Here is a 24456-nt window from a genome sequence, read left to right on the forward strand (position 1 = left end):
TCCTCATTTTAAGATGAAAGATAGACCATTGTTTTCCAACTAGTGGGGAAGACTTAGTGGTCCAGGCTGAGGCCATGCAATAGAACTGAATCTATTGGCATATAAAATGACTGTTAGGAGTTCATGAATTAACAAGCATTTATCAAGTAATCCCTATGTGGCAGATCCTAGGCTAATTGCTAAGGGTACAAAAGAAAGGCAAGATACACTGTCCTTGTCCTCAGGAAGCTTACAATTGAATGAGCTCACATGTTAATACCTATGGACATATGCTATGTATATGTATGTATATACATATATATATATATAATATGTATTGATTGGATGGTAGATAATCTCAGAGGAGGATTCATAGGGAAGTAGACAAATTGAGGAAAGTACCAAGCTTGCAAGTTTTGGTCACTAGATGATAGTAGAGCCTTTGAAAGTTAGGAAGAGGGGAATGTTTTGAGGGAAAGAAAATTATTTTTCCTATAGACATTTGATTTTGAGATGCTTATGGGCCATTCAGTTTGCCATCTCTGAAAGAGAATTGGTGGTATGGGACCATAAAGCAGAGAAAGATTTATTGTTGTTGAGTTGTTTGAATTGTTTCTGACTCTGTGTAACCCTATTTGGAGTTTTCTTGGCAAACATACTTTCTTTTTTCAGCTCATTTTATAGATGAGGAAACTGGGGCAAATAGTTAAGTGACTTCTCTTGAGGCCATATTTGAACTTAAGTTCTCTGAACTCCAGGACCAGTGCTCTATCCACTGTGCCATCTAGCTGAATGGAAATGATATTTAAACTATGAAAGCTGATGGAATTTCCAAATGAAATATTATAGAAAGAGAAGAAAAGAGCGCTTAGAATACAGTATTATGAAGTAGATGAAGATCCAGCAGAGGACACTGAGAAAGGACCATTAAATTAGATACATGAGAATTAGATGGAAGCAGTGCTATAGAAACTTAGAGGAAATCTTATTGAACTACAATGTCACAGGTGTTAGATCAAAAAAAGATGATGATTGAGAAAACTTCATTAGATTTGACAATAAGAGGTCATTGATTACTCTGAAGAGAATAGTTTAAGATGAATTGATGAGATTAGAAGCTAGACTACAGAGGGTTTAGAAGGCAGAAAGAACAAAGGAATTGGAGATCCCTAATGTAGATGGTTTTCTCAAGGAATTCAGCCAAGAAAGGGAGGAGATTCTTAGGATAATAGTGAGAATGATCAGGTAAAGTAAAGGTTTAAAGGATACAGAGAGGGAAGAAGTAAATAATCACTTATTAACTATATTATTTTTCTAAATATATGCAAAGATAATTTTCAACATTTACTTTTGCAAAACCTTGTGTTCCAAATTTTTTTCCCTTCCCCTCCCCTTTCTTCCCAAGACAGCAAGCAAGCTAATATAGGTTAAACATGTACAATTCTTCTAAAAATATTTCCATATTCATCAGGTTGTACAAGAAAAATCAGATCATAAGGGAAAAAACCATAAAAAAAATAAGCAAACAACAATAACAAAAAAGGTGAACCTACTATGTTTTGATTCACATCCTGTATCCATAGTTCTCTCTCTGGATGAGGATGGCTCTTTCCATCCCAAGTCTATTGGAATTGCTTTGAATCACCTCATTGTTGAAAAGAGCACGTTGCCAAGCACTATTCTAAGACAAATATCTTGCTTGCTCTTTACAACAACTCAGTGAGATCGATGCTAATTATAATCCTGATTTTACATTTGATGAAACTAAAATTGACGAGGTTACGTGACTTGCCCAAGTTCACACAGCTAGTAAGTTTCTGAGGCCACATTTGAACTGAAGTTTTCCTGATTCCAGTCCCAGCACCCTATCCACTGAGATAGTTAGCTACCATAATCATATGCATAAAGTAGCAGGGAGTGAATGGATCTGGAGAGATTGGAGATAGAGAAGAATGGGGATAACAGTATCTGCAACTTGTAGAGGAGACTTGAGAGGAAGGATTTGGGGAGTATGTAGAAAGGTTGGCCTTGAGAAGAAGAAGGAATATCTCTTCATCAGAAATAGAACTGAAGGATGAAGCAATGGGGAAAGATCTTTCAGTGATGTGATTATAGGAAAAAGATGAGAGAAGAAGGTCCTCAATATTTTCAATGAAGTTTGAGGAAAGTTTTCAGTTAGCACAGTGGAGAGTGCTAGGTCTGGAGTTAGGAAGAATCTTCTTCCTGAATTCAAATCCAATCTCAGACACTTTACTAGATGTGATCCTGGGCAAGTCACTTCACTCTGATTGCCTCAGTTTCTCATCTGTAAAATGACCTGGAAAAGGAAAAGGCAAACTACGCCAGGATTGCCAAAAAATCCTCAAATGGGGTCTTAAAAGAGTCAGAGAAGATTTAAATGACTGAACCCCAACAAGCTCAGCTGGGAGGGTAAGGAATGGGGTATCATGGGAGACTTGAAAAGGAGTAAAAAGGTTTGTAAAAGTTCTGTGAATCAGTTGTGTGAATCAATTAAGAAAATGCAAAAGGATTATCTTGCTATAGTTAAGATCCAGATGAGATTATGTGATATGGATCTAATCAGCACATTTAATGCTCTTTTCTAACTTTACAGGAAATAAAGATCTGTAATTCAGTGGAAATAGAAAGAAGTGGATGTTAGAAGAAACCCAGAGTTATGATATGGCAAGAAGTCATTGCTATAGGATAAGAGACATTCAAGATACCAATAATTTGAGACAGGGGTATATGGATCAGTATATGAATCTTTCCTAGGCTATTGCCTAGGAAAGAACTTAGAAGTCAGAGTAAGGATGGAGGACAAAGTTAGATGTAGTAGGCATTAGTAAATAAAGAATGATGAAAGATTATGATTAGATAAATAAATTTGGAGATGATAAACATAGACAGAACACGTGTGAGTAATGGCAAAATTTAGAGTAGAACATATCTGTGTACAACTAAAATAGATTGGAGAAATAACTTATGGGAACTGGATGGCTGAAAGAACTGAGAATTTAGAGTATTTGAATGAACATCAACATGTAGCTTGAAGTTTCCCCCAACCCCCAATTATGTGACCATAGGAGATTCACTTGACCTAAATTTCATTTCCTCATTGACATAATGGACATATACTTCACTGGGTGAGAGGGGGGGGTATAACTCAACAGAACTTAATTCTCCAGACTCAAAGTCTAGTTCTCTATCCCCTATAAAGTGCTTCTCAGGGGACGATAAAAATCTACCATCCCAAAATAATTACAAAATTCATTTTTCTTCTCTTGTCCCTAAATCTGGGATAATTACTTGATGGCTCAAAAGCTGATTTTATACAAGCATCAGCAATATATCTCTAACTCCTTATCTTTGTTTCTTTAAACAGTCTCTATTTTTCCAGACCCTATGAAGCTTTCATTTCTGATTACTCTATTCCACCAAAGACCTAGTCAGATTTCCTATGTCACTAACCTTGAACCTTGAAGTATAAAATCCCCTAATTTATATAAGGTTTTGCTCAGTGTTGGATAAGAGTATCAGCTGTCTCTGATAGAGGGAAAAGAGGTCAGCTAGATTAGGGCAATTATAATCTCTGATTCTCATAGATGGCTTAGAATGGGCATCTTTATTATGTGCACTTATTCTGTTCTGTCCTTTTCCACTGTATGAACAATGCTCTTTAGGTTATTAGGTCTATTGCAATATTGGAATCTGAGACTTTTAATATTCCATCTGATATATTTACTTTTCAGAAAGAGGGGATTTCCCTAGAAAAGTCTTATAATATAAATCTCCCCAAATGAATTTTGCAATGAAAATAAATTTTATTACATTTGAAAGTACTGTAGAAATGGTAAATATTACCTAATGTGGCACAGTAGTCAGAATACTGGGCTTGGGATCTGCATTCAAAACCTACTTTTGACACTTGCTAGGGATATAACTTTAGGCTAATATGTATGTACCTCAGGCAACTCCCTAGGACTTGCCTAATAAATTACACAGTTTTCTGATATATTGGTAGGAGGAGTCCCCACACTGGGATGAACACAAATTACAGATTTTTCACATCTCCATTCATAAAGTTAGAACTAGATGTAAAATCAAGTCAACAAGCATTTATTAGGCACTTACTATGCGCCAGGAACTTTGGTAGTAGTCATTGATTCCAATATCTTTATTTTACAAATGAAGAAACTGAGGTACAGAAAGGTTAAGTTATTTAATCAGGATTTCACACTTAGCAAGTATTTGAGGCAGAATTTAAATGAACATTTTTCTGACTCTGGCCCAGTTAGGAGTAGTATTGCTATCTATTTATCTCTTCTACCCCATAACTGTCTCAGATCAGCCAGTTAGCCCTACAAAGTAATGTCTTGGGAAACAAGCAAAGATAAATATCAGAACTGTATTACTGCAGAAGTTTGCTCTTGCTGTTCAGCATGTAATTTTTATTCTTTGCTAGTCCCAAGATCCCGTGTTTTTTTCCTTTTACTTTAATTTCCATTGCATATCCAGGTTTCTGTTTTCCATTTCTACTGGGGACATTCCAGGCAGCCAACCTTGATGCCACTGGGTCATCTCATGCCCTCAAAAGCCTGGATTCCAGAACCATTGCTGTGGAATGGCGTTTGCCACACTCTCTCCAAACTCCTTTGGCAGCTTGCAGTGTCCAGATGGGGAGGGTAAAACCAAACATAGCCAGGCACCCTCTGTGCTTCCTCAACCATCACTCTCTTCCCTGGAGTCTGCAGCACAGGATGCCTTGAGTACTGAGCTAAGCCTGCTTTGTATTGGTGCATTAATAGCAGTTAATGACTCCATTAAATACCTTGCCATGAATGGTAGGGGGTGATGAGAGGAACAATTTTATGTTATTTTCTCAACAAAAGGCAGGCGTGGGATTTTGAAGAGAGAATTTTCTTTCTTTTTTTTCTTTTTTAGAGGCAAAGTGCCTTTGACTTGCGTTCTGACAGTGAAGCATCTATAACGGGAATGCAGGTCCTGTAGCAATATGGAAATGTGGAGGTTTTCAGGCAGTAACCAACACTAAGGCATTCAGCAGACTTTAAACAAAAGAGGACTTGGGTGGAGGGTGAAACTCCTGGATGCGCAGATGCCTTCTGAAGTCATCATTTTTAGTCTCTGATTCATTTATGTTTCTTGGAAATCAACTGACTGAATGTGAAAAAACAGAGTATAGAATGTGCAAGTGGCACTTAAGCATATCTGGATTTTTTACTATTCATGACCACTTCAGGACCACTGGTGGCTATTTTATATATGATATCAGATCGACTTCTTAAGTTTGGTTTATCTAGAGCATTGGACAACTGGTAATGCATTAGGAAATCTCTGAAGTTTCTAGTTGTTGGATAACTCATTTTTTCTCTAAGACATTTAGTATGGGAGAGATGATATTTACCAAGTTGTATCTTAAAATGATCAAGGTTTGTTAAGCTGTCTTTAGTGGCATCCAAATTATTTACATGAAGATTTTGTGGGCTGTGTCAGCATAAACACATACATATACCCCAATTCTATATAAAAACAAAAGTGAGTTTGTCCATTTATGTAGCACCTATTGTGTTCTAAGCATTGTGCTATACTTTAGGGATATGAGTAAACATTCCATATGCTTAACAAATTTATATTCTAATGGGAAGACCGCAAATACATGTATAAATACATACAATATAAATATAAAATGAATAAATACAAATACACACAAATAGTTACATACAAAGTTGTTTGGGAGGAAGGGCATAAGCAAGCAGATCTTTTCACAACTATTTATTACCTTTCATTTTTCAGGGGCTTACCTATAACTGCAGATCTTTTCTTGCTTCCTCTGAGTTCCTCTAAGGGATATGTGTATGTGTGTGTATTTACAAACACATGCATAGTTACATGCATATATGTATACATACACATATATATCCATTATATATATATATATACATATATATATATATAAAATGAATTTGAATATACAGTTAGACTCTTTCAAACTTTGGGCTTTATAGGGATATGCTCATCTTAATGAAAAATAAATATACTAGGCAGAATAGCAAAAGATAGTTTCAAATTCTAGAATTGAAAAAGATCCAAGTAACCTAATAAACATGGAAAAGGGTAGGATAGAATAGGTGGACATAATAGGGATGCTCAATCTAATCCATTTATTAAAATAAGAGGTCATTAGAATTGCCCTAATCTAGCTGACATGTTCTCATTTGATCAGAGATACCTAATTCGCAGGTTCAAGACTGAGCAGAAAGGAGTCTCTATTGGTAATATAGTATCCCTGATTAGGTCCTTGGTGGAATAGAAGAGGGGATCATAGTTTTAGGCACTCAAGAATAGAAACTTCCTAGGGGATTTGCTGAGTCGTAACACAAACTACATTTTTCCATCCTTTTTCACAGAAGCTCTTATTTTGTCTCTTCCCAGCTGTTTCTGCTTCTCAAACTACCTGCTTTTCATTGTTCTTCGGCCTTGGTTGCCTTGATTTCATAAAGGCTAATCCTAAAACAAAGGTCTTACTATGTCCTTTTCCTGCTTAAGGTTTTTCATTGCCTCTTGAATAAAATATAAGCTTTTAACCTGGCAAAGCGTACTGCAATCTGCCACTCCTCTCTTTCCCAGTCTTTACTGCCTTATTTCATGTAATTTTTCTTCAGTTAAAACAGGTTACTAACCATTCTTTTGGCAGACACATATGCTCCCTTCTTTTTCTCTGACTCTTAGAATCCTTGTCATCCTTTGTAGTTCAGCTCATGTGTTACAATCTCCTGTATGAAAGGAGCCACTTTTCCCAGATCTACCCCCACATTCATGTTCACATTCTTCCCCTTCTTGGTTTTGGTTTTCCTAGAAGAATTTATATTCCTTGAAGAGAGATTTTTTTTTCACTTTTGTCTTTCTCTCCCCATTGCCTACGTCATGCTTTGCACATATACTAAGTGCTAAATCTCTTGAACTGACTTTTGCCTCTGCTTTTTCATCTGTAAAACAATATCTGGAGAGTACCTTTATCATGAGATGTACTTTGCAGAACTTAACTTGTGTAAATGGCATGTATGATATATAATCATTCCTTACTCTTTGCTGAGTAACTCTCCTCTTGCCTTCTAAATGGGAAACAAAGTTCAGTCCCAGTTTTTTTCTGGGGGATATTTTTCTACATTTTGTCTTTTTGTAATCTCATATTCTCTCAGATCTTCAGTTATCATCTCTAAGTAGATGAGATTAAGTGAATTGTTCAAAGTCACAGAATTAGTGGCAGCAATAAAACCAAACCCTTCATCACCTCCTTTTTCATATTGCAACACCCCAAGATGTTTGCTTCATACTTTGTTCACAGATTCTTTTTTTTTTTTCTGATGTTCCTGCTAATGCCCTAGTCCAGGCACTATTCTTTTTCTTGAAAATTTACAATCCTTATTGTCCCTCACACTTACTTGGCATTTATATATTGTCTTACATTATTCATTTTTTAAAAATCCTGTCCCTCCACAAACAACTAAATGGTAAATTCCCTGAGGTCAAGGCTTAGAGCTTAAGTATGTTTCTTTTAAACTTTTTTTTTGTTAACAACAGCATACTTTTTTTCCTTGCCACTCCTTCCTTAATATTAAAAAAGAAAAAAATACAACCCCTATAGCAAATACACAGTCAAGCAAAATTAATTTCTGCAGCAGCTATGTAAAGTGTTTTATGTAAAGTGTATATAAATGGGTGGGTGTGGGATTGTGTGTGTGTGTGTGTGTGTGTGTGTGTGTGTGTGTGTTATCACCTTTCTGTGAGGAAATGGGTTGCTTATTTCATTAGGAGTCATGGAATTGTGGTTATCATGGCACTGATCAAAGTTCTTAAACCTTTTAAAGTTGTTTGTTTACAATTTTATTGTTATATTATTACATAATTTTCCTAGTTCTACTCACAGCCCCATTGCATTAGTTCAATAAGTCTTCCCAGTTTTCTCTGATTGGATCTCTTCATAATTTCTTATAGCACAACAGCATTTCGTTATATCAATATAACATAACTTGTTCAGCCATTCTCCAATTGAAAGGCACATTCTTAATTTGTTTTTTTTTTTAATTTGTAAAGATGTTCTGATACTTAACAAATAAATAACCTTCCACAGTATCAAACATTTAATTAGTTGAGAACTATGTGTGTAGTGAGGAGGGGGATGGGGTTAGATGAGGACAGGGAAAGATGATCAGTTTTGGTCACCACTTCCATAGCTTGAATAGTTCACCTTCTCTAATTTGCCAAAACAAATTTCTCTAAGCTCTTGATGCCCATAAACTTTACTGTCATTAAACATCTTTGTAGCTATCTTTTAATACTTATTGGGTAACCACAATACAACAGGGATCATGTTGGTAAAACATATAGTTACAAGACTTTGCCTTCCAGGGACTTAAAAGTTAAGTGACCTAGGACCTTGGCTGCACTTTAGCTGATCACTTTCCCCCTACCCCCAGCTCTCACAAGGCTATGCTCTTATATTATTAATAAAAATAGATTTATTACACAATCATTGTTGAGTGAAATACATTAAAAGGGTCGTGACTCTCCTGGATTTGAGATGATTTTCTGGAGAATGAAGGATTTCAAGCAAATATCTGTTTGACAAAAAATGGTACCTTGAGAGTACTCTGAAGGCAGCCCCAAAGACAAAGTTCTGCTAGTGTTTTTTTGTTGTTGCTTAGGTAACTTTCAGCTACAACTACCCAGGGGATAAGAGGAATTTCTCCTCCAAAGACTGTACTTCTGGAATTCCCATCCTTTCCTTTTTCTCAAGTTACACCTTCACTAGAGGAATTTGTCTTGGACACTAATTCAACAAATATTTATTGAGTGCGTAGTATGTGCAAAATCCTCTTTTAGGCTTAAGGAGGATATATAATAACTGTAAGAAACAGTGTTTGCCCTCAGAATATGCATACCTGATCAGCTGCTACAAGTACAGGCAAATTTTATGGCAGGACAAGGGAATCTTGGAGGTCCAAACTATATACAAATTAGGTAAGTTACCGGCACTCAGTCTCATGTTATTCAATACAGTTTGGCACAGGCTTAAAGCACAACTTAAATCTCTCTCCCAGACACTCCATTCCATCCTGCAAATTGGTTCACTCATTTGATGATCCTTTTTCTGTAGGTTCACCTTTGTTTCCACCCCTAGTCCAAGACAGCACTTATTTTTCTCAGCTCTATTGAACAACAGATCTCAAGAAAAGCTTCTTTTCTGTCTGGACCCCAGGAACACACTTCATTTTAAATCACAACTAATTCAATAACTCTGAGTCCTGACCTGACAGTATCCCTAAATTCTGCATATGCAATTACTTTGAACTATTTTTTCTTCTCTTTGGAATCAAGAACTCCTTTCTATTCTCCCGCTTTTGACCTTTCCCTCCCCCAACTCTTCATTATTCTTCATACCTCCACTATGCATCACCTTTCTGAGGACTTTAATTAGTCATGCAAGAATATTATTCCTTTTCCCTCCTTTCCTGGATAACTCTTTGGGCCCACCAAAAAGTTCTCAATCCATTTAATTTTATTATCAAATTTGCCCACATTTCTCTATTTCACCCCGAAGGAGAGCACAAAAGACTTTAATGCTTGGCAAAATTCCTCTCCTCCTCATTATTTTTCTTCCCATATTCGGGAGAATTGTGATTACAAAATCTCAGAGTTGGAAGAAACCTTAGACAGTAAGGAATCCAACCTTTAAATGAATAAAAATCCCCTCCTGCCCCGCCTTCTCCCCCAGGGAACATGGTCATCAACTGGGAAATGGCTAAACAAGTAGTGGTATATGCTTGTGATGGAATACTATTGTATTATGATGAGCAGGACAGTTTCAGAAAAACATGGAAAAACTTAGAGGAACTAATACAAAGTGAGCAGAACCAGGAGAAACACTGTACACAGTAACAGCAATATTGTCCATCATCAGCCATGAATGACTTAGTTATTTTCAGCAATACAATTACTCAAGACAATTCCAAAGGACTTAGAATGAAAAATGCTATCCACCTCCAGAGAAAAAACTGATGGAATCTGAATGCAAATTGAAGCATATTATATTTTAATTTTTTCTAATTTTCTTGGTTTTTTTTTAAATGATCTGAATTTTCTTTCACAACATGACTAATATGCAAATGTGTTTTACATGACTGCACATGTATAACCTATATCAAGTTCTTGTCTTCCAAGAAGGGAGTAGAGGAGAGTGAGAAAGAGTATTTGAACCTCAGAATTTTATAAAACAAATGTAAAAAAAGTTGTTTTTTACATATGATATATATATATATATATATATATATATATATATACACACACACACACACACACACACACGCATACATTTTGAAGAATATTCTCTAGAACACACCTACCAAGTAATTAATTATCCATCTTTTGTTTAAAGTCTTTCAATGGGATGGGGAATGTTATTCCCTAAATATGAAAAGACTTATCTGAACTGATGCTGAGTGAAGTGAGCAGCAAACATTGTGTACAGTAATAGCAACATTGTATGATGACCAACTACAACAGATTTAGATCTTCTTAGAGATACAGTGATCCAAGACAATTTTAAAAGACTTGTGATAGAAAATGTTATCACATCCAGAGAAAGAAATATGGAGACTGAATGCAGATAAAATCATAGTATTTTCACTTTTTTGTTTTTTCTTTCTTGTGTTTTTTTCCTTTTTTTTCTTATTATTCTTTCACAACATGACTAGTATGCAAATATGTTTAGAATGACTGCACATGTATAACCTATATCAGATTTCTTGCTGTCTTGGGAAGGGGTTGTGTTTTTTACTTTTTTTTCTTATTATTCTTTCACAACATGATTAGTATGCAAATATGTTTAGAATGACTGCACATGTATAACCTGTATCAGATTTCTTGCTGTCTTAGAAGGGGAGAGTGAAAGGAAGGAGGGAGAAAAATTTGAAACTCAAAATCTTACTAAAACAAATTTTGAAAACTATCTCTACATATAATTGGAAAAAATAAAATACTATTAAGTGGGGAGAAGGGAAAAAACAATAAATAGAAATAATGGCAGAAAAAAAGGAAAATGCTGTTTTCCAAGACTGCCCATTATCATTTCAGAAAGCCATGGCATCTTTTAAAATCCTTCAAGTCATCTTGCATGTCTCTCTAAGACATGGCTCATAGACATTTTGTGACAAGTCACAAAGACATGCAGGGAAGACTAATATGAAATGGAACCAAAAAGATATTAGATAGAGCTTGTTTGTTGAACCAGATCTGGTTCACTGGTGTAAGCAACTTTTGGTGAGGAAATCCTCTATCAAAGCAGATTAATACCTGCTCTGTCACTTATACTCATAACTAGGGTTCTTAACATGGAATCCGCAGGTCTGTGGATATAGATTTTAGGAGAGTAAGTAAATGAGTTTTTTAAAAGTATTTTGATATTGTTAGTTCAATGCAATTGGATTCTTTCTTTATACATTTAGGTGCTTACAAATATTATTCTGAAAAAGGGTTCATAGATTGCTTGTAGGATCCTACACACACACACACACACACACACACACACACACATTAAGAAACTGTTTTAGAGAGTTTCCTAGGATTAAGTTGTTGGCCAGAGTCACAAAGTACATGTTGGTAAGAAGCACTTGAATCCAAGGCTTCTTGACTGTAGCCAGCTCTGTACACTATACTAAAGTTTCTTAAACTTTTTCTACTTGGAACTCTTTTTCATTCAAGAAATTTTTTTGTGACCTTGAGTATATAGGTATATGAAATAGATATATAAATCAAACTTAGTGATAATAAATCTCAAGAATTTCATGACCCTTCACATTCAGTTACAGGACCCCATATGAGTTTGCAACCCCCAGTTTAAGAAACTTTGTACTATACCATATCTCTCAACTAGATTATATTTACTTTAGATGTATATAACTCTACAGACACCCTGTACTTCAACTCTCATAGAGGATTTTTGATCCCAATTCAGAAATGAAGGACAACCAACCAAAACCATATAGTTTCACAGGTTTATAAAGTATTTTCCTCACCACTTGAGAAAGAGGATAGTATAAGTACTTTCCCTATTTAAAGATAAGAAAACAAAGAAAAAGTTACTCGCTTCCCTAATTAGTAAAATCTGTAATTAGGATATGAATACAAGTCTCCTAACAAGATCTAGCACTTCTTTCCTCCCAAATTGAAATAGGCCAAACTGAACTGAACACTGACCACTGTAGAACAGGGAATTCTGTCTTAGGAGTACAATAATTAAGTTAGCTTTCCTGATTTAATTTTACTTTACTTCAAGAAAATGGAAACAATAGGAGGATGAGCCCCTGTTGCCTGCTTTTCAAATCTGAGCATATTCCAACATGCTGATTCACAAATTGGGAAGTAGCAGATATTCAACCAGCTCTAATCACATGTGAAGACCAAGGTACCCTGGAATAGCTGAAGCATGAGGCTTGAACAAAGTGTTATTCTCTTGCTAAAGCTCTAAGTGACTGGACCTAAGGTGATAACCCTGGGGAATGTTGGTCCAGGTGAGGAACAGCATCTGGGCACAGTCCCAGCAGCTGCTTAAATAGTTTTGTTGTTTCACCACATGACCTAAGCTGCAGGGAAATGTGGTATACCATTTGTCATCCTTTAAAGTCTCATGTGAAAGCAACTATGTGATTAGTCATAATGGTTAGGGAATTCCAATGGCCCCTGAAGAATGCCAGGATGTTAGAGCTCAAGCAAGCTTGGTATATCTTATTTGTTTATTCAAATTCTTTGAAACTAGTAATCCCTATAGGGCATAGAAGATAACTTCCAATTAACCCAGTCTCTGCCCTGCTCAGACAACATCTGGAGTAGGATCATGTTCAGCTCAGGGTAACACATTTTAAGAAGGATGTTGACAAGCTGGAGTGTAGCCACATTAGGGAGGGCAGTGTAGACCATGCTGTGTGAAGATCAAATGAAGAAACTTAGGATGTGCAGACTTAGAGAAAACCTGATAGCCATTTCTAAGAATTTGAAAGGCTGCCATGTAGAAGACAGATTAGACCTGTTATACCTGGTCTTAGATGGGAGAACAAAGAGTCACTTGTGAAAGTTTCAGTTTTTAATTATACTACGTTATGGAAATCTTTTATTTGCTTTATTCCATAAATAAAAATTAAATTTAAAAAATTTTGAAAAAAACAATTTCAGAAAGGCAGATTCATGTTAGATGTTAGGAAAGCATTTCTGATAATCAGACTTGCCCAAAGGGGAAATTTTAAGAAAGACCTTGACATACTGAAATCTATATGGGATATAATCCTAGTTTCCTAGGATTAAGTTGTTGGCCAGAGTCACAAAGTACATGTTGGTAAGAAGCACTTGAATCCAAGGCTTCTTGACTGTAGCCAGCTCTGTACACTAAAGTTTCTTAAACTTTTTCTACTTGGAACTCTTTTTCATTCAAGAAATTTTTTTGTGACCTTGGGTATATAGGTATATGAAATAAACCATGATGGTGAAGAAGACTCTATTGGTCCATATGAATATGAGGTGAAGGAATGAGGGATAATTTTTGTTGTTCAATTACTAGGAAAAAATCATGTCTTACTCTTTTCTAGGCAAAGATACTGGAGTGACTTAGCATTTATTTCTTCAGTTTACAATTGAGGAAACTCAATTTGAGGCAAACAGGATTAAGTGACTTGCCCAGGGTTACATAGTAAGTAATTGAGGCCATAAATGAATTCAGGGAGATGAGTCTTCCTAATTCTAAGCTCAATACTTTATCCATTGTGCCACCTTAGCAGATGACTCTGGAGGAGAGAGGAATGATGACTTTGAACAGCTCTGTCTCACTTAAATCCAGTTCAAATGAAAATCAAGACATTGCCCTTGGGATGTGATGGTCCACTTTGAGAATGAAAGAGCATCATCAACTAGTATAAGAACCTTATTTTAATAAAAAGACATGTGCGCAGTGAGGGGATATATAGAAATGTTATGCTTTCTATGAGAATTTAAAGAATTACGAAAATGATATCAGACTTTATTTGCTTGACCCCAGAAGGCATTGGATAGAAATCTCTGGACCCTCCACTAGAGACCTCTCAAGATTATATTGAAACATCAATGACTCTGTTCTGGTCTAGCCATTCAAATAGTTTTAATTCCTATTAATTTACAAAGAGATAAATTAGAGTGGACATCTCAGTCGAAAACTCCCACAATTTCCTAACAACTAGTTTTCCAACAATGGAGTGGAGGCCTAGTAATTAGTGACTTTCCTCTTACTAAGGGCTTAAGAAAGCAAATTACCATTTGTGGGGATGCACTCTTGCTCAGGTGCATATTAAACCAGATGGCTAATGGGATCCTTTCACATTCTGAGATTTTGTGGTGGGACCAGATGATAGAAATGAATATCAAAGAGAGAGAGGAAGTAAATTGTGATCTGGATAGAAATAATGATTATTTAAAAGTCACTTGAAGAGTTTTGTGTTACTCCAAGACTTTCTATTCATTCATTTCCTAACTTCATCAGTAATCCTATGAGCAATTTTAGTTAAAAACTTCCTTATTTTAGCTTTAGCTTTCATGAACTTTATACTTGCCTATTGGTGTCAAAGCAGCAGGAAAACAACCCAGGAGCTAGGTTAATGCCAAACTACCTCTCCCCCCCAAATTAGATATATATGATACAAATCAAAATCATGAATTGGGAAGCAGTATAATGTGTCTTGGACTTGAAGTCACAATGACCTAAGTTCAAATCCCACATTCAACACTTATTTATTTAACATGGAACCTCTGAGTTTCCATGGATGTGAAATGACTTGTTCTTGATCTCTAAGATCCTTAATTGCTGTTAATCTGTTATTTTTATGAACTTGAGTACATAAATTTAATCTCATATGTGCAAGATGAAGGAGGCATAGCTAGATGGCAGTTTATCTGAGGAAAAAATTTATTCAAAGGAAAAAAAGGATAAACAGAAGTATGTATAGAATATATGTGTGCGTGCGTGCGTGTGTGTGTGTGTGTGTGTGTGTATGTGTGTGTATCTAATGATAGCCATCTTTAGGGTAAGAGGAGGGAAAAAAAGAAATTTACATAATAACTTTATTTTATAAAAAGAAGAATAAGTTGTACATAATATATTTGTAGTTTCATGTGCAATCATCTTTTTTTATTATACTATATTATAGAAATGCTTGTTTTATTACATAAATAAAAAATAATCTCAATGTTTTAGTGGACTGCAAGGTCAATGCAACAACAACAAAAATTCTGAGTCTTAGTTTCTATGACTAGGTTGTAAAATCTACATCATGGGACTATTATGAGATCAAATTAAATAATACATGGCATAAGTTTTGCAAACACAAAGTGCTAAATATAAATGTCAGTTGTTATTACTACTATTATTTTTGCTAGTAGTCAGATCAATTTCAACTTAATTCAAGCTACTAGGGAAACATCATCTCTGAACAAATAGAAAAGAAAAATTGGAGGGGAGAAAAAAGATGAAAATTATTATGAAGAATACCTAATAGGCAACTAATCTTTGTGGTGATTATTAAGGTGATTAAGTGGTACAGTGCAATGGACAGTATAGTATAGTTGCAGTAAGGAAGACCCGAGTTTAATTTCTGCCTCTAACATTTCCTTAACTATGTGACCCTTAATTTCAAGTTACTTGGTCTAGCTAGTGTACAGCTCTGCCCACATTATGCTTAATAAAAGTTTGGAGAGAACTAGGTGGTAGAGAGAAAATTAGGAATGTGGTCAAGGAAGCCTGCATTCAAATCCAGAATCAGACCTTTATTAACTTGTGACCCTTAATGAGTCACTTAATTTCTGAGATGCCACAATCATCTGCAAAAGGGAGATAATAATAGCATCTACCTCCTAGGGTTGTTGGGAAGATGACAAGTTTATAACTGAAAAGCGCTTAAGACAGTGCTTGGCATGTAACAAGTGCCACCTAAATGTTAGCTATTATTATGCTGTTGTTTGCTTGATTAGTGTGAGCAGGTGTGATCTTACAGAATAAATCTGATTAGGAATGAGCCTTTCCTTCTTTATTTTCTAACTCTCTAGTACACTTATGCAATCTATTTTACAGGAATTAACAAAAGTATTTAATAAAGCTTGATCAATTTAAGCTTTAATAACTTACAACAACACTAACTTCTAGGATATCTCATATGATGCTGTATTTATGGCTCATCTTCTAACCAGAATATGAACTCCCTAAAGGCAAAAAAAATATACTTTAAACATTTAATTTTCTCTACCACATGGCACAGTATTCTACACACAATATTCATGTACAATGTTTATTGAATGAATAGCTGGCTGGTATTGCAAGAATATTATACTAATTTAGTCAAAGTTCATCAAGAGACTGGATGAGGTGGTGGGAAGTGGAGGTGGGGTATATTTAGCTACTAAGAAATTCCCATGCTTATAGTTTGATTTATTCGGAAAGACATGAAGTTATGAGCAAGAGGTTATCATGATAGATGGATAATCAAAGCTTGAAACAGTGAAAGTGTCCTCTAGTGATCACAACTGACCTAAAAGAAGCTTAGAAATATCAAAAGGCTCTTTTTCCCCACCACACTGGAAATATTTTGTTTAAAAGGCCAAAAGAACTATGTGGGATTACTTTCACAAAGTGGGTCAAGCAAATTCACATGATACTAAATGATTTGGTAATATTTCCCAATGTTAGCAATGGATGGTAGGAGGATGCTGACATCTTTTGTCTTAAGAGGATCCAACAGACACTTTGCTGAGGGGCCTGGTGGTGGTATTATTAAATGAGGAAGGATAAGTGATTTTTTGATTTATCCTCATTATTGATTTGTTATGTGACCTTGAGCAAGTAATTTAATTTATTTGTGTCTCAGCTTCCTTATCTATGATATAAGGGGGGTAGAATCTCATACTTGTTCCACAATATTCCAACACCTATAGTGTGGGATACATGGATGTGATTTATTGAAATCATTCCAACCTCAAAGAGAGAAGAAACATTGGCCAAATTAAATGGTTCAGCATAAGTGACCTTGTATATTTCTCTGGGTCTCTTTAAATTTAGAGGAACTTTTGAGTAGCATTGGACAAAAGGCTTGTGCAGTTTCACATCCGGGCATAGAGTCAACAGGAGCTGTGAAAGGGGTGTTAAAGGCACTGAGTTTTGTCACAAATCATAGGACAGAGGCCTTCAGTCTCCAGGAGGTTTTCCTCCAGAGAGAAAGGTCAGACTTCATTTGGCAAAGAAACAAGCAAGGCTGGTGCTCTGTCTGCCCAACAAATCACGTCTCTGGCAATCTGCCCCTCTGGCCATTGGACAAAGCAGCAGCAGAGGGGACCAGAGCCTAGCTTCCTAGGAAGCTTCATCAAGTAAGTGACAGTTGAAATTAGCATCAGAACACCTTGATGAAAGAAATAAAAAAAAATACAGGGTTGAATCCCCTGTGGAAAGTAGATTATTCATTGTCACACTGAACAATAGAACAAGACATAAATAGCAGTCAGGAGAGGATGGGTTAGCCATGACAGAAGGAGGGGAGCTAAAACAGCTGAGTGCTGAGCTTTTGGGAACTAGGAAAGAAGCAAATGGGAAACAGGATGGAGAGCAATGTAAACATTAAGGGGAATTTTAAAGATAGATTAATGGAAGGAGAGGAAGAGAAGGATGATAGTGGTAAAAGCATTTCTTTCTACTTTAAAATAGTCCCATGTATTCTCAACATTTGAAGCTATCTAATCTTATTATTTTGATCTAAAAGTAACTATAGATGAAAACTGCCCCAAGCCAGGATTCTTATTCAAGGGCAGGATAAAATGGCACCCATGAAATTTCATGGATGGCCCAAAGGAGTTGCCCCTATAATTGAGACAAGATCTTTAACAGAAGAACAGATTGGCTTAGCTAAGAGCTAACAATTGTCTGCCAGTACCTGAAGTATAAAGCACATCAGGAAAGAGTAAGAACCATTTCTTTTGATTGGTTTAAGAGCAGAACTGAATTATAAGTTCTTCTAGGTTCTATAAGATAAAAAAGAAATCGATGGGAACTTAAAACAAGAGCTAGAACATAGGCCACAAGACCTTGAAAACAATGAGGAATAAGAGAACTACAAGGAACAGAATGAAAAACCGTAAAAAAAAAATCTACTATCATCAAATAGGGGCAATAAATGGAATTCCAAATGTATTAAGTTAATCATTAAAATTTTTTTTCTTTAAAAGTTGGACTTCACAAAAAAATCAATGATGTTTTAGAAAAAAGAATTAGAGTTTGGAAACAGAAGACCTGGATTCTTGGACGAGTCACCTAATTTCTGTGGGACTCAATTTCCTTATCTGTAAAATGGAAATGTTTGACCAGATGGTCTTTAAGATCCTTTCTTACTCTTGATGGTCCTATCAACTGATGAAAAAAAAAATTCTTTTTGCAACACAATAAAATGTATAGAGAGCAAGCCCTGAATCCTGGAAGACTCAAGCAAGTCAATTAAATTTTCAGTGATCTAAGAAACTCTCAAAGATAATAACTTACAAAGACGGAAATGATCTATACTGAGTGAGTGAATTTCTACCCAAGAGTATTCAATATTTTGATGAAATCATAGGTCCAGTCTATATCCCTATTCCTGTTCCTTCTTTTAAATACTGGTCATTCTTTAGGTCAAGAATACTTTCTCAGGCAATTCAAATGGCTCTTAGTAAATGTATTTGTCTTTTGTCTCTTGTCTTGGAAGCAATGATACCCAGGGTAAGACTTATTTTAGGCTATTAGAAGATGTTGAAAGTAAAAACAAAAACAAAAACAAAACAAAAAAATTTCATTCCTTTGAGAAACAAACAGCGTTTTCAGAACAGGAAGTCTCCTTTTAACAAATCCTTTATTATGGAAGACTAAATAATACTTTTTGATTGTTGTTGTTCTTATCTTACACCTTTACACCTCAGTAAAATGTCTGTTGGATTCTCTTAAGGCTGCTCTATCAGCAGCCTATGTTTTATCTTATGTCCAACATGAACTCAGAGATCTTATATATGAGGTATTCTTGACAAAAGTAGTGGAATGATTTGCCATTTTCTTTTCCAGTATGTTCCCATTTTACAGATGAGGAACTGAGGCACTTCTGAGGATTACACAGCTAACAAATATGTAAGTTCACAATTGAACCAGATCTTCCTGACTTCAGGACCAGGCTTTATTCACTGCACAACCTAGTTGCCTCATTGATATTTTAAAGGAATATATTGACTTTTTCCTTTATGTCTACTTTGAGCTATAGAGAGTCGAGTTATAAAAGGGAACCTTGAATAAGGGAGAACAAGGACAAAGTGGATAGCTTCACAAAAACCTCAAATGAGAATGATTTAAGACATGCGATGGTTCACTTTACCTTGGTGAAAGTTAAACAGTCCTTGTCCTGATCTTTATCCTTTATCTCAAAGTCATAAAGTGCTTTGCCCTGGGGTGGGGCTTGTGGTAAGGGCTTGATGCACTGAATATAGCTGGCAGGGAAGAAGCCATGGTTTCCATTCAGCTCCCCATGGTACCAGTTCTCATCCACCTTTCGACGCAGGATGATGATGTCTCCCTTGTTAAACTTGAGATCACCAGGTTCTTTCCCCTCATAGCTATAGAGGGCTTTGCCACAAGGAAGTTGGGAAATATTCTAAAACCAAAAGAAAGCAAAGAGTGAATTATTAGGACCCCTCCTAGTGATTTGTTACCATAGTACAGAATGTGAGAGGTTGGCTGTGGTAAGACAATAATTCTGAAATTGTTAAATGCTTAAATGAAGAAACAGCATGGTGTGTCCAATGCAGCAGAGGATTTGGAATCCAAAGACTATGCTTTTTTCCTCTGCTGCTTATTATCTTTATAACCTTGTGTCCTAGGGCCTCAGTTTCCTTATCTTTAAAATGAAAGGACTGGACTACATGATCAGAGGAAATAGATTTAGAAGGAAAAGAGAAGGATAGGAAAGAAGCAGCAATTTTGGGGGATCTTATCAGCTCTTATGGATTTAATCACCATCTCTTTGTTATCAATCTTCAAATCTACTTATCCTGACCCAAACTGCTGACCCCCAAACTCAAATCTCTGTCTTTCAGACATCTCTAACTGGATGTCCGGTAGACATATTAGACTCAACCAATCCAAAACAGACCTTATTATCTTTTACCTAAACCCTCCTCACTCCTGCCTTCTCTATTATTATAGAGGACACTATCATCCTCCTTGTCCCTTAGGTTCACAAACTAAGAGTCATTTTCAGTTCTTAACTATCTTCCCCTCGCCTTACCTAATCTGTTGCCAAGGGCTGTACATTTCACCTCTATAACATCACTCAAAAATATTCCTCTTCTTTCCACTAATCTTGCTGCTTCTCTGGTGAAAGACTTCATCACCTCACTAGATTATTGCACTAACCAGCTAGTGGGTCTCTCTCCAAATCTCTTCTCATTCCAATTCATTTTTCATTAGCCAGAAAAGTGAGTTTTCTAAAATTCGGGATGCTCATCCACCTACTTAATAAATTCCAGTGGATTTCCATCACCAATAGGGTCAAATTCAAAATTATCTGCTGGCATTTAAAATCCTTCATGACATAGAAGTATTGTACCTTTCCAGGCTTCTTACAAACTTCTTATCAAGTATTCTTCCATCCAGTGATACTGGCTTCTTGGCTGTTCCACAAATAATACACTCCATCTTTCTTCTCTGAGAACTTTCTCTAACTGTCTGCCATGCCTGGAAGGCTCTCATTAATCATCTCCATCCACTGGCTTTTAAGTGACAACTAAGCCTTTCTTCTGTTAATTATTTCTTATTTGTCCTTCAGGTAGTTTGTCTGTTTTGTCCCCTACTAGACTATAAGGTCCTTGAGGGCAGGGGTTATCATTTGCCTCTTTTGTATCCCCAAAGTTTATCACAGGGCTAGGCATATTTCAATAAATATTGATTGATTGATCTCCTATGTGCCAGTCACTCTGTTATCATTTCATCTGAGCCTCACAATAAAAAATTGTAGTGTATAGCAACAGAGATCACAGAGTTAGTGAGTGTCTGAGGCTGGATTTGCACTCAAGTCTTCATGATTTCAGATCTATTACTTTATTCACTGTGTCATTTAGCTGCCTCCCTAGAAAACAGCTTAGAGATCACTTAATACTAATCTTACATCCCTATTTAGAACATTCAACCCCAATTTGTGAAACTTTACTCATTTACAAATGTATGTATATATATATATATAAATAAAGATGTGTGTGAATGCATATATATATATATATATATATACATATACACAATACTATCCTAATAATTATGTACATTATAAAACAACCAAAAAGTTTTTTTTAGAGATGAGACAGGAATGAAATAATTTAATCCTAGAGTCAATAGTGAGCGCCTAGAGTTTATTGAGTAGGGAAAAGAGCTGCACTTTAGGAAAACCATTTTGCCCAATGGGAGGATGATGGATTATACTGGGAAGAGACTTGAGGCTAGTAGACCAATTAGAAGATTACTGCAATATTTCAAGTGACAGGTAATGAAGGCTTGTGCCAGACTGGCAACAATATGAGGAGAGAAAACAGGGCAGATGTGGAGATAAAAATGGGTAGCTTTGGCAAGTGATGATCTAGTTATGAGCACATGTGTATGTACACTGAGGAAAAGTGATTATTCCATGATGATAATGATGATATGGAAAGGTTAGTGGCAGCATTAGTAGTCATAGGGAACTTTGGAAATGGTACTTTTGAAAAAAAAGATGATTATTTTGTCTGTGATTTTCGAATACCATCCTTTTTTGACTACCTATCCTATGTGATTTAATGACAAATAAGGGAGGTCAGGGCTCTTACTTGCCAATATTTAGTCACAACTCTGAGTGGCTCCTACCAAAAACCTGGGGAGACTTAGGGGAGAAGAAGGGGTCTTTTTTCCCCCAGTGCTACTAACTGTTGTGATAGGTAGTGGGTAGTTCAGTTTATAACAACCCCTAAAGTCTAATACAAGAAATAGATAAGTCAAAGTAAGGAGCTTGTCTTGGAGAGGGAAGTAGAGAGAGCCAGGGAAGGTGGGAATGAACCCTATCCTCTAATTGGTCTATCACCTGTGTCTTTGGATCAGACCACCTGCTCCACTGGAATAATATCACTGTTGGAGACCACTGATCTAATCAATTTTCTTGGCTTCAGTTTCTCATCTATTTGTAGCCCAAGTACAATGTGACCTTCACTCTTGCCTCTGGCTTCCTAATTGCTGGATTTATCTACTTCCTGGTGTTTCAAACCAGAGACCTCTGGAGGTCAGTGATGCATCTTTACCTCATAAGTTAAAATTAACGAAATCCACTTAACATGGCCAACATTTCTTAATCTTCCTAAAGTCTTCAAAAAGTTAACTGATTTATCAAAACGATCACATACAACAAAATGAAACCAAAATGCCCTGCAGCTAAAATCATTTATCTGCCTTCAAAAAGGACTTCTTGTACATTTATGTGAGGAGCAATTCTCTATCTGGATCACCTATACTAATCTGTGTCTCAACATTTCCTCTGAAAATCTGCTTCTTTACATGTGAATTATTTTTCTGTTCTTTGCAGCAATCAAATTATTTACATATGAAAGGGGGAATACCTTATGTGAAAGGAAAGAATTGGACCAGTTTATATTTCTTTCTTTTCTTTCTTTCTTTCTTTCTTTTTTTTTTTTTGAGCCAATCAAGGTTAAGTGACTTGTCCAGCGTCATATAGATAGTGTCTGCTCCTGGATTTGAACTAAAGTCCTCCTAATTCTAGGGCTAGTGTTCTATGCCACCTACAACTTATCTTTAAAATCCCCTCCAATTCTAAATCTCAGATCTTGGTTCTTGCTCAGATCATCTATTATTTCTCCCACTTCCCATTACTTTAAAGATGAAAGCTCAGCATCTTGTCCCAGATCTGAAACCAGATTCCCTGATTTCACCTCCAGTAGCCTTTTCATATTAACATGCTACCTTCTCGAAAAATTCTTATAGCTATAGTTCTATTAGTGTATGAATACCAAAGTAAAAATACTTGCAAAAATTCTTAATAGTTCTCCTTGGAAAGAGTGATTTTTTTGTTACATAAATGGAACCCAGGGCTCTTTCTGAATTTTCTTCCATTATATTATATGCCTTGTTGACTTTGATATTGAAGATGAACTAAACAAGGAGCTAACCCCTAAATGAAAAAAAATCCACTGTTGTTCATCTGTCAAGATACTGTTGGCTACCAGTTAAATAACATCCTTTAGTATTTGAATCATCAAGGTAAGGAATTTATATTGATTTCTCTACTTATATCTTTTTGGGATGTTTTTGGTTTGTTTCTTTTGACAAGACAATTGGGATTAAGTGACTTGCTCAGGATTACACAGCTAGAAAACATTAAGTGTCTAAGGTCAGGTTTGAACTCTGACTCCAGGATCAGTGTTCTATCCATTTTACCATCTAATTGTCCCCTATCATATGCATTTAGGATTTAAAAAGTAGTCATGGAGCCAAATGAAATTAAATGTCCTATAAAAGCCCTTTCTTCCTTCTTATCAGTTTCTAGCCAACTTCTCACCAAAAACTAAAGAAGCTATGACCTTTTCATGATAATTAAGCACTTTGTGCATCTGGCTCAGGACAGTTAGTTGTTCAATCATTTCTGACTTTCTGACTCCATTTGGGAATTTCTTGGCAAAGATACTGGAGTGACTTGTCATTTCTTTCTCTAGCACAATTTACAGATGAGTAAACTGAGGCAAAAAGGGCTAAGTGATTTGCCCAGGATGACACAGCGGTTAAGTATATGAAGCCATATTTGAATTCAGATCTTCCTAATGGCAGGTCCAGCACTCTATCCACTGCACTACCTAATTGCCCTCAATGAAAAACTTAGCTTAATTAAAAATTAATTTTAAAAAAGCTTAAAAATTATGAAACAGAGAGATCTCTTTTAGGATCATATTTAGAGCATATGGTAGAGCTTAGAGGGCAATCAGTTCAACTTCTTCATTCTATAGTGGAAGAAATAAAATTAAGGATCACAAAGCTAAGAATAAAAGAAGTGAAATATAAATGTAGGTCCTCTAACTCCGAATACAATGCTTTTCCCACTGTACTGACTATTCTCTTGTGATTCTCTGGTGCAGTGAAGTATAAATCTTTCTTCTTCTTCTTCCCAAATCCCATATTCATTTCATAACCAGAGTTGCTCAAAGGATAGTCTTTTGTTTTTTTCCAGAAGTACATTGCCATGCTACTTTATCTTTCTATGCCTAAAATTAACACCCACTCACCTAAACACTTTCCAAAGGTCAAGTCTGTTTCTCCAGGGAAAACTAAACAAAAGCAGACCAACTTGCTGCCATAGGGTC

The 24456-nt window shown here is 35.9% G+C and overlaps 1 protein-coding gene across 2 annotated transcripts in view; it reads right to left on the reverse strand.

The window, feature by feature from the left end:
• Positions 1-24456, reverse strand: part of SH3RF3 (SH3 domain containing ring finger 3) — a 566022-nt gene that overhangs the window by 237530 nt on the left and 304036 nt on the right. For both annotated transcript variants that reach the window (XM_031958770.1, XM_031958769.1), the window contains exon 2: positions 19449-19724. In XM_031958770.1, coding sequence (XP_031814630.1) covers positions 19449-19724 — 276 coding nt within the window. The remainder of the gene's footprint in view (positions 1-19448; positions 19725-24456) is intronic.

Source organism: Sarcophilus harrisii, chromosome 3 (genome assembly GCF_902635505.1).
Source record: "Sarcophilus harrisii chromosome 3, mSarHar1.11, whole genome shotgun sequence".
Lineage (NCBI taxonomy): Eukaryota > Metazoa > Chordata > Mammalia > Dasyuromorphia > Dasyuridae > Sarcophilus > Sarcophilus harrisii.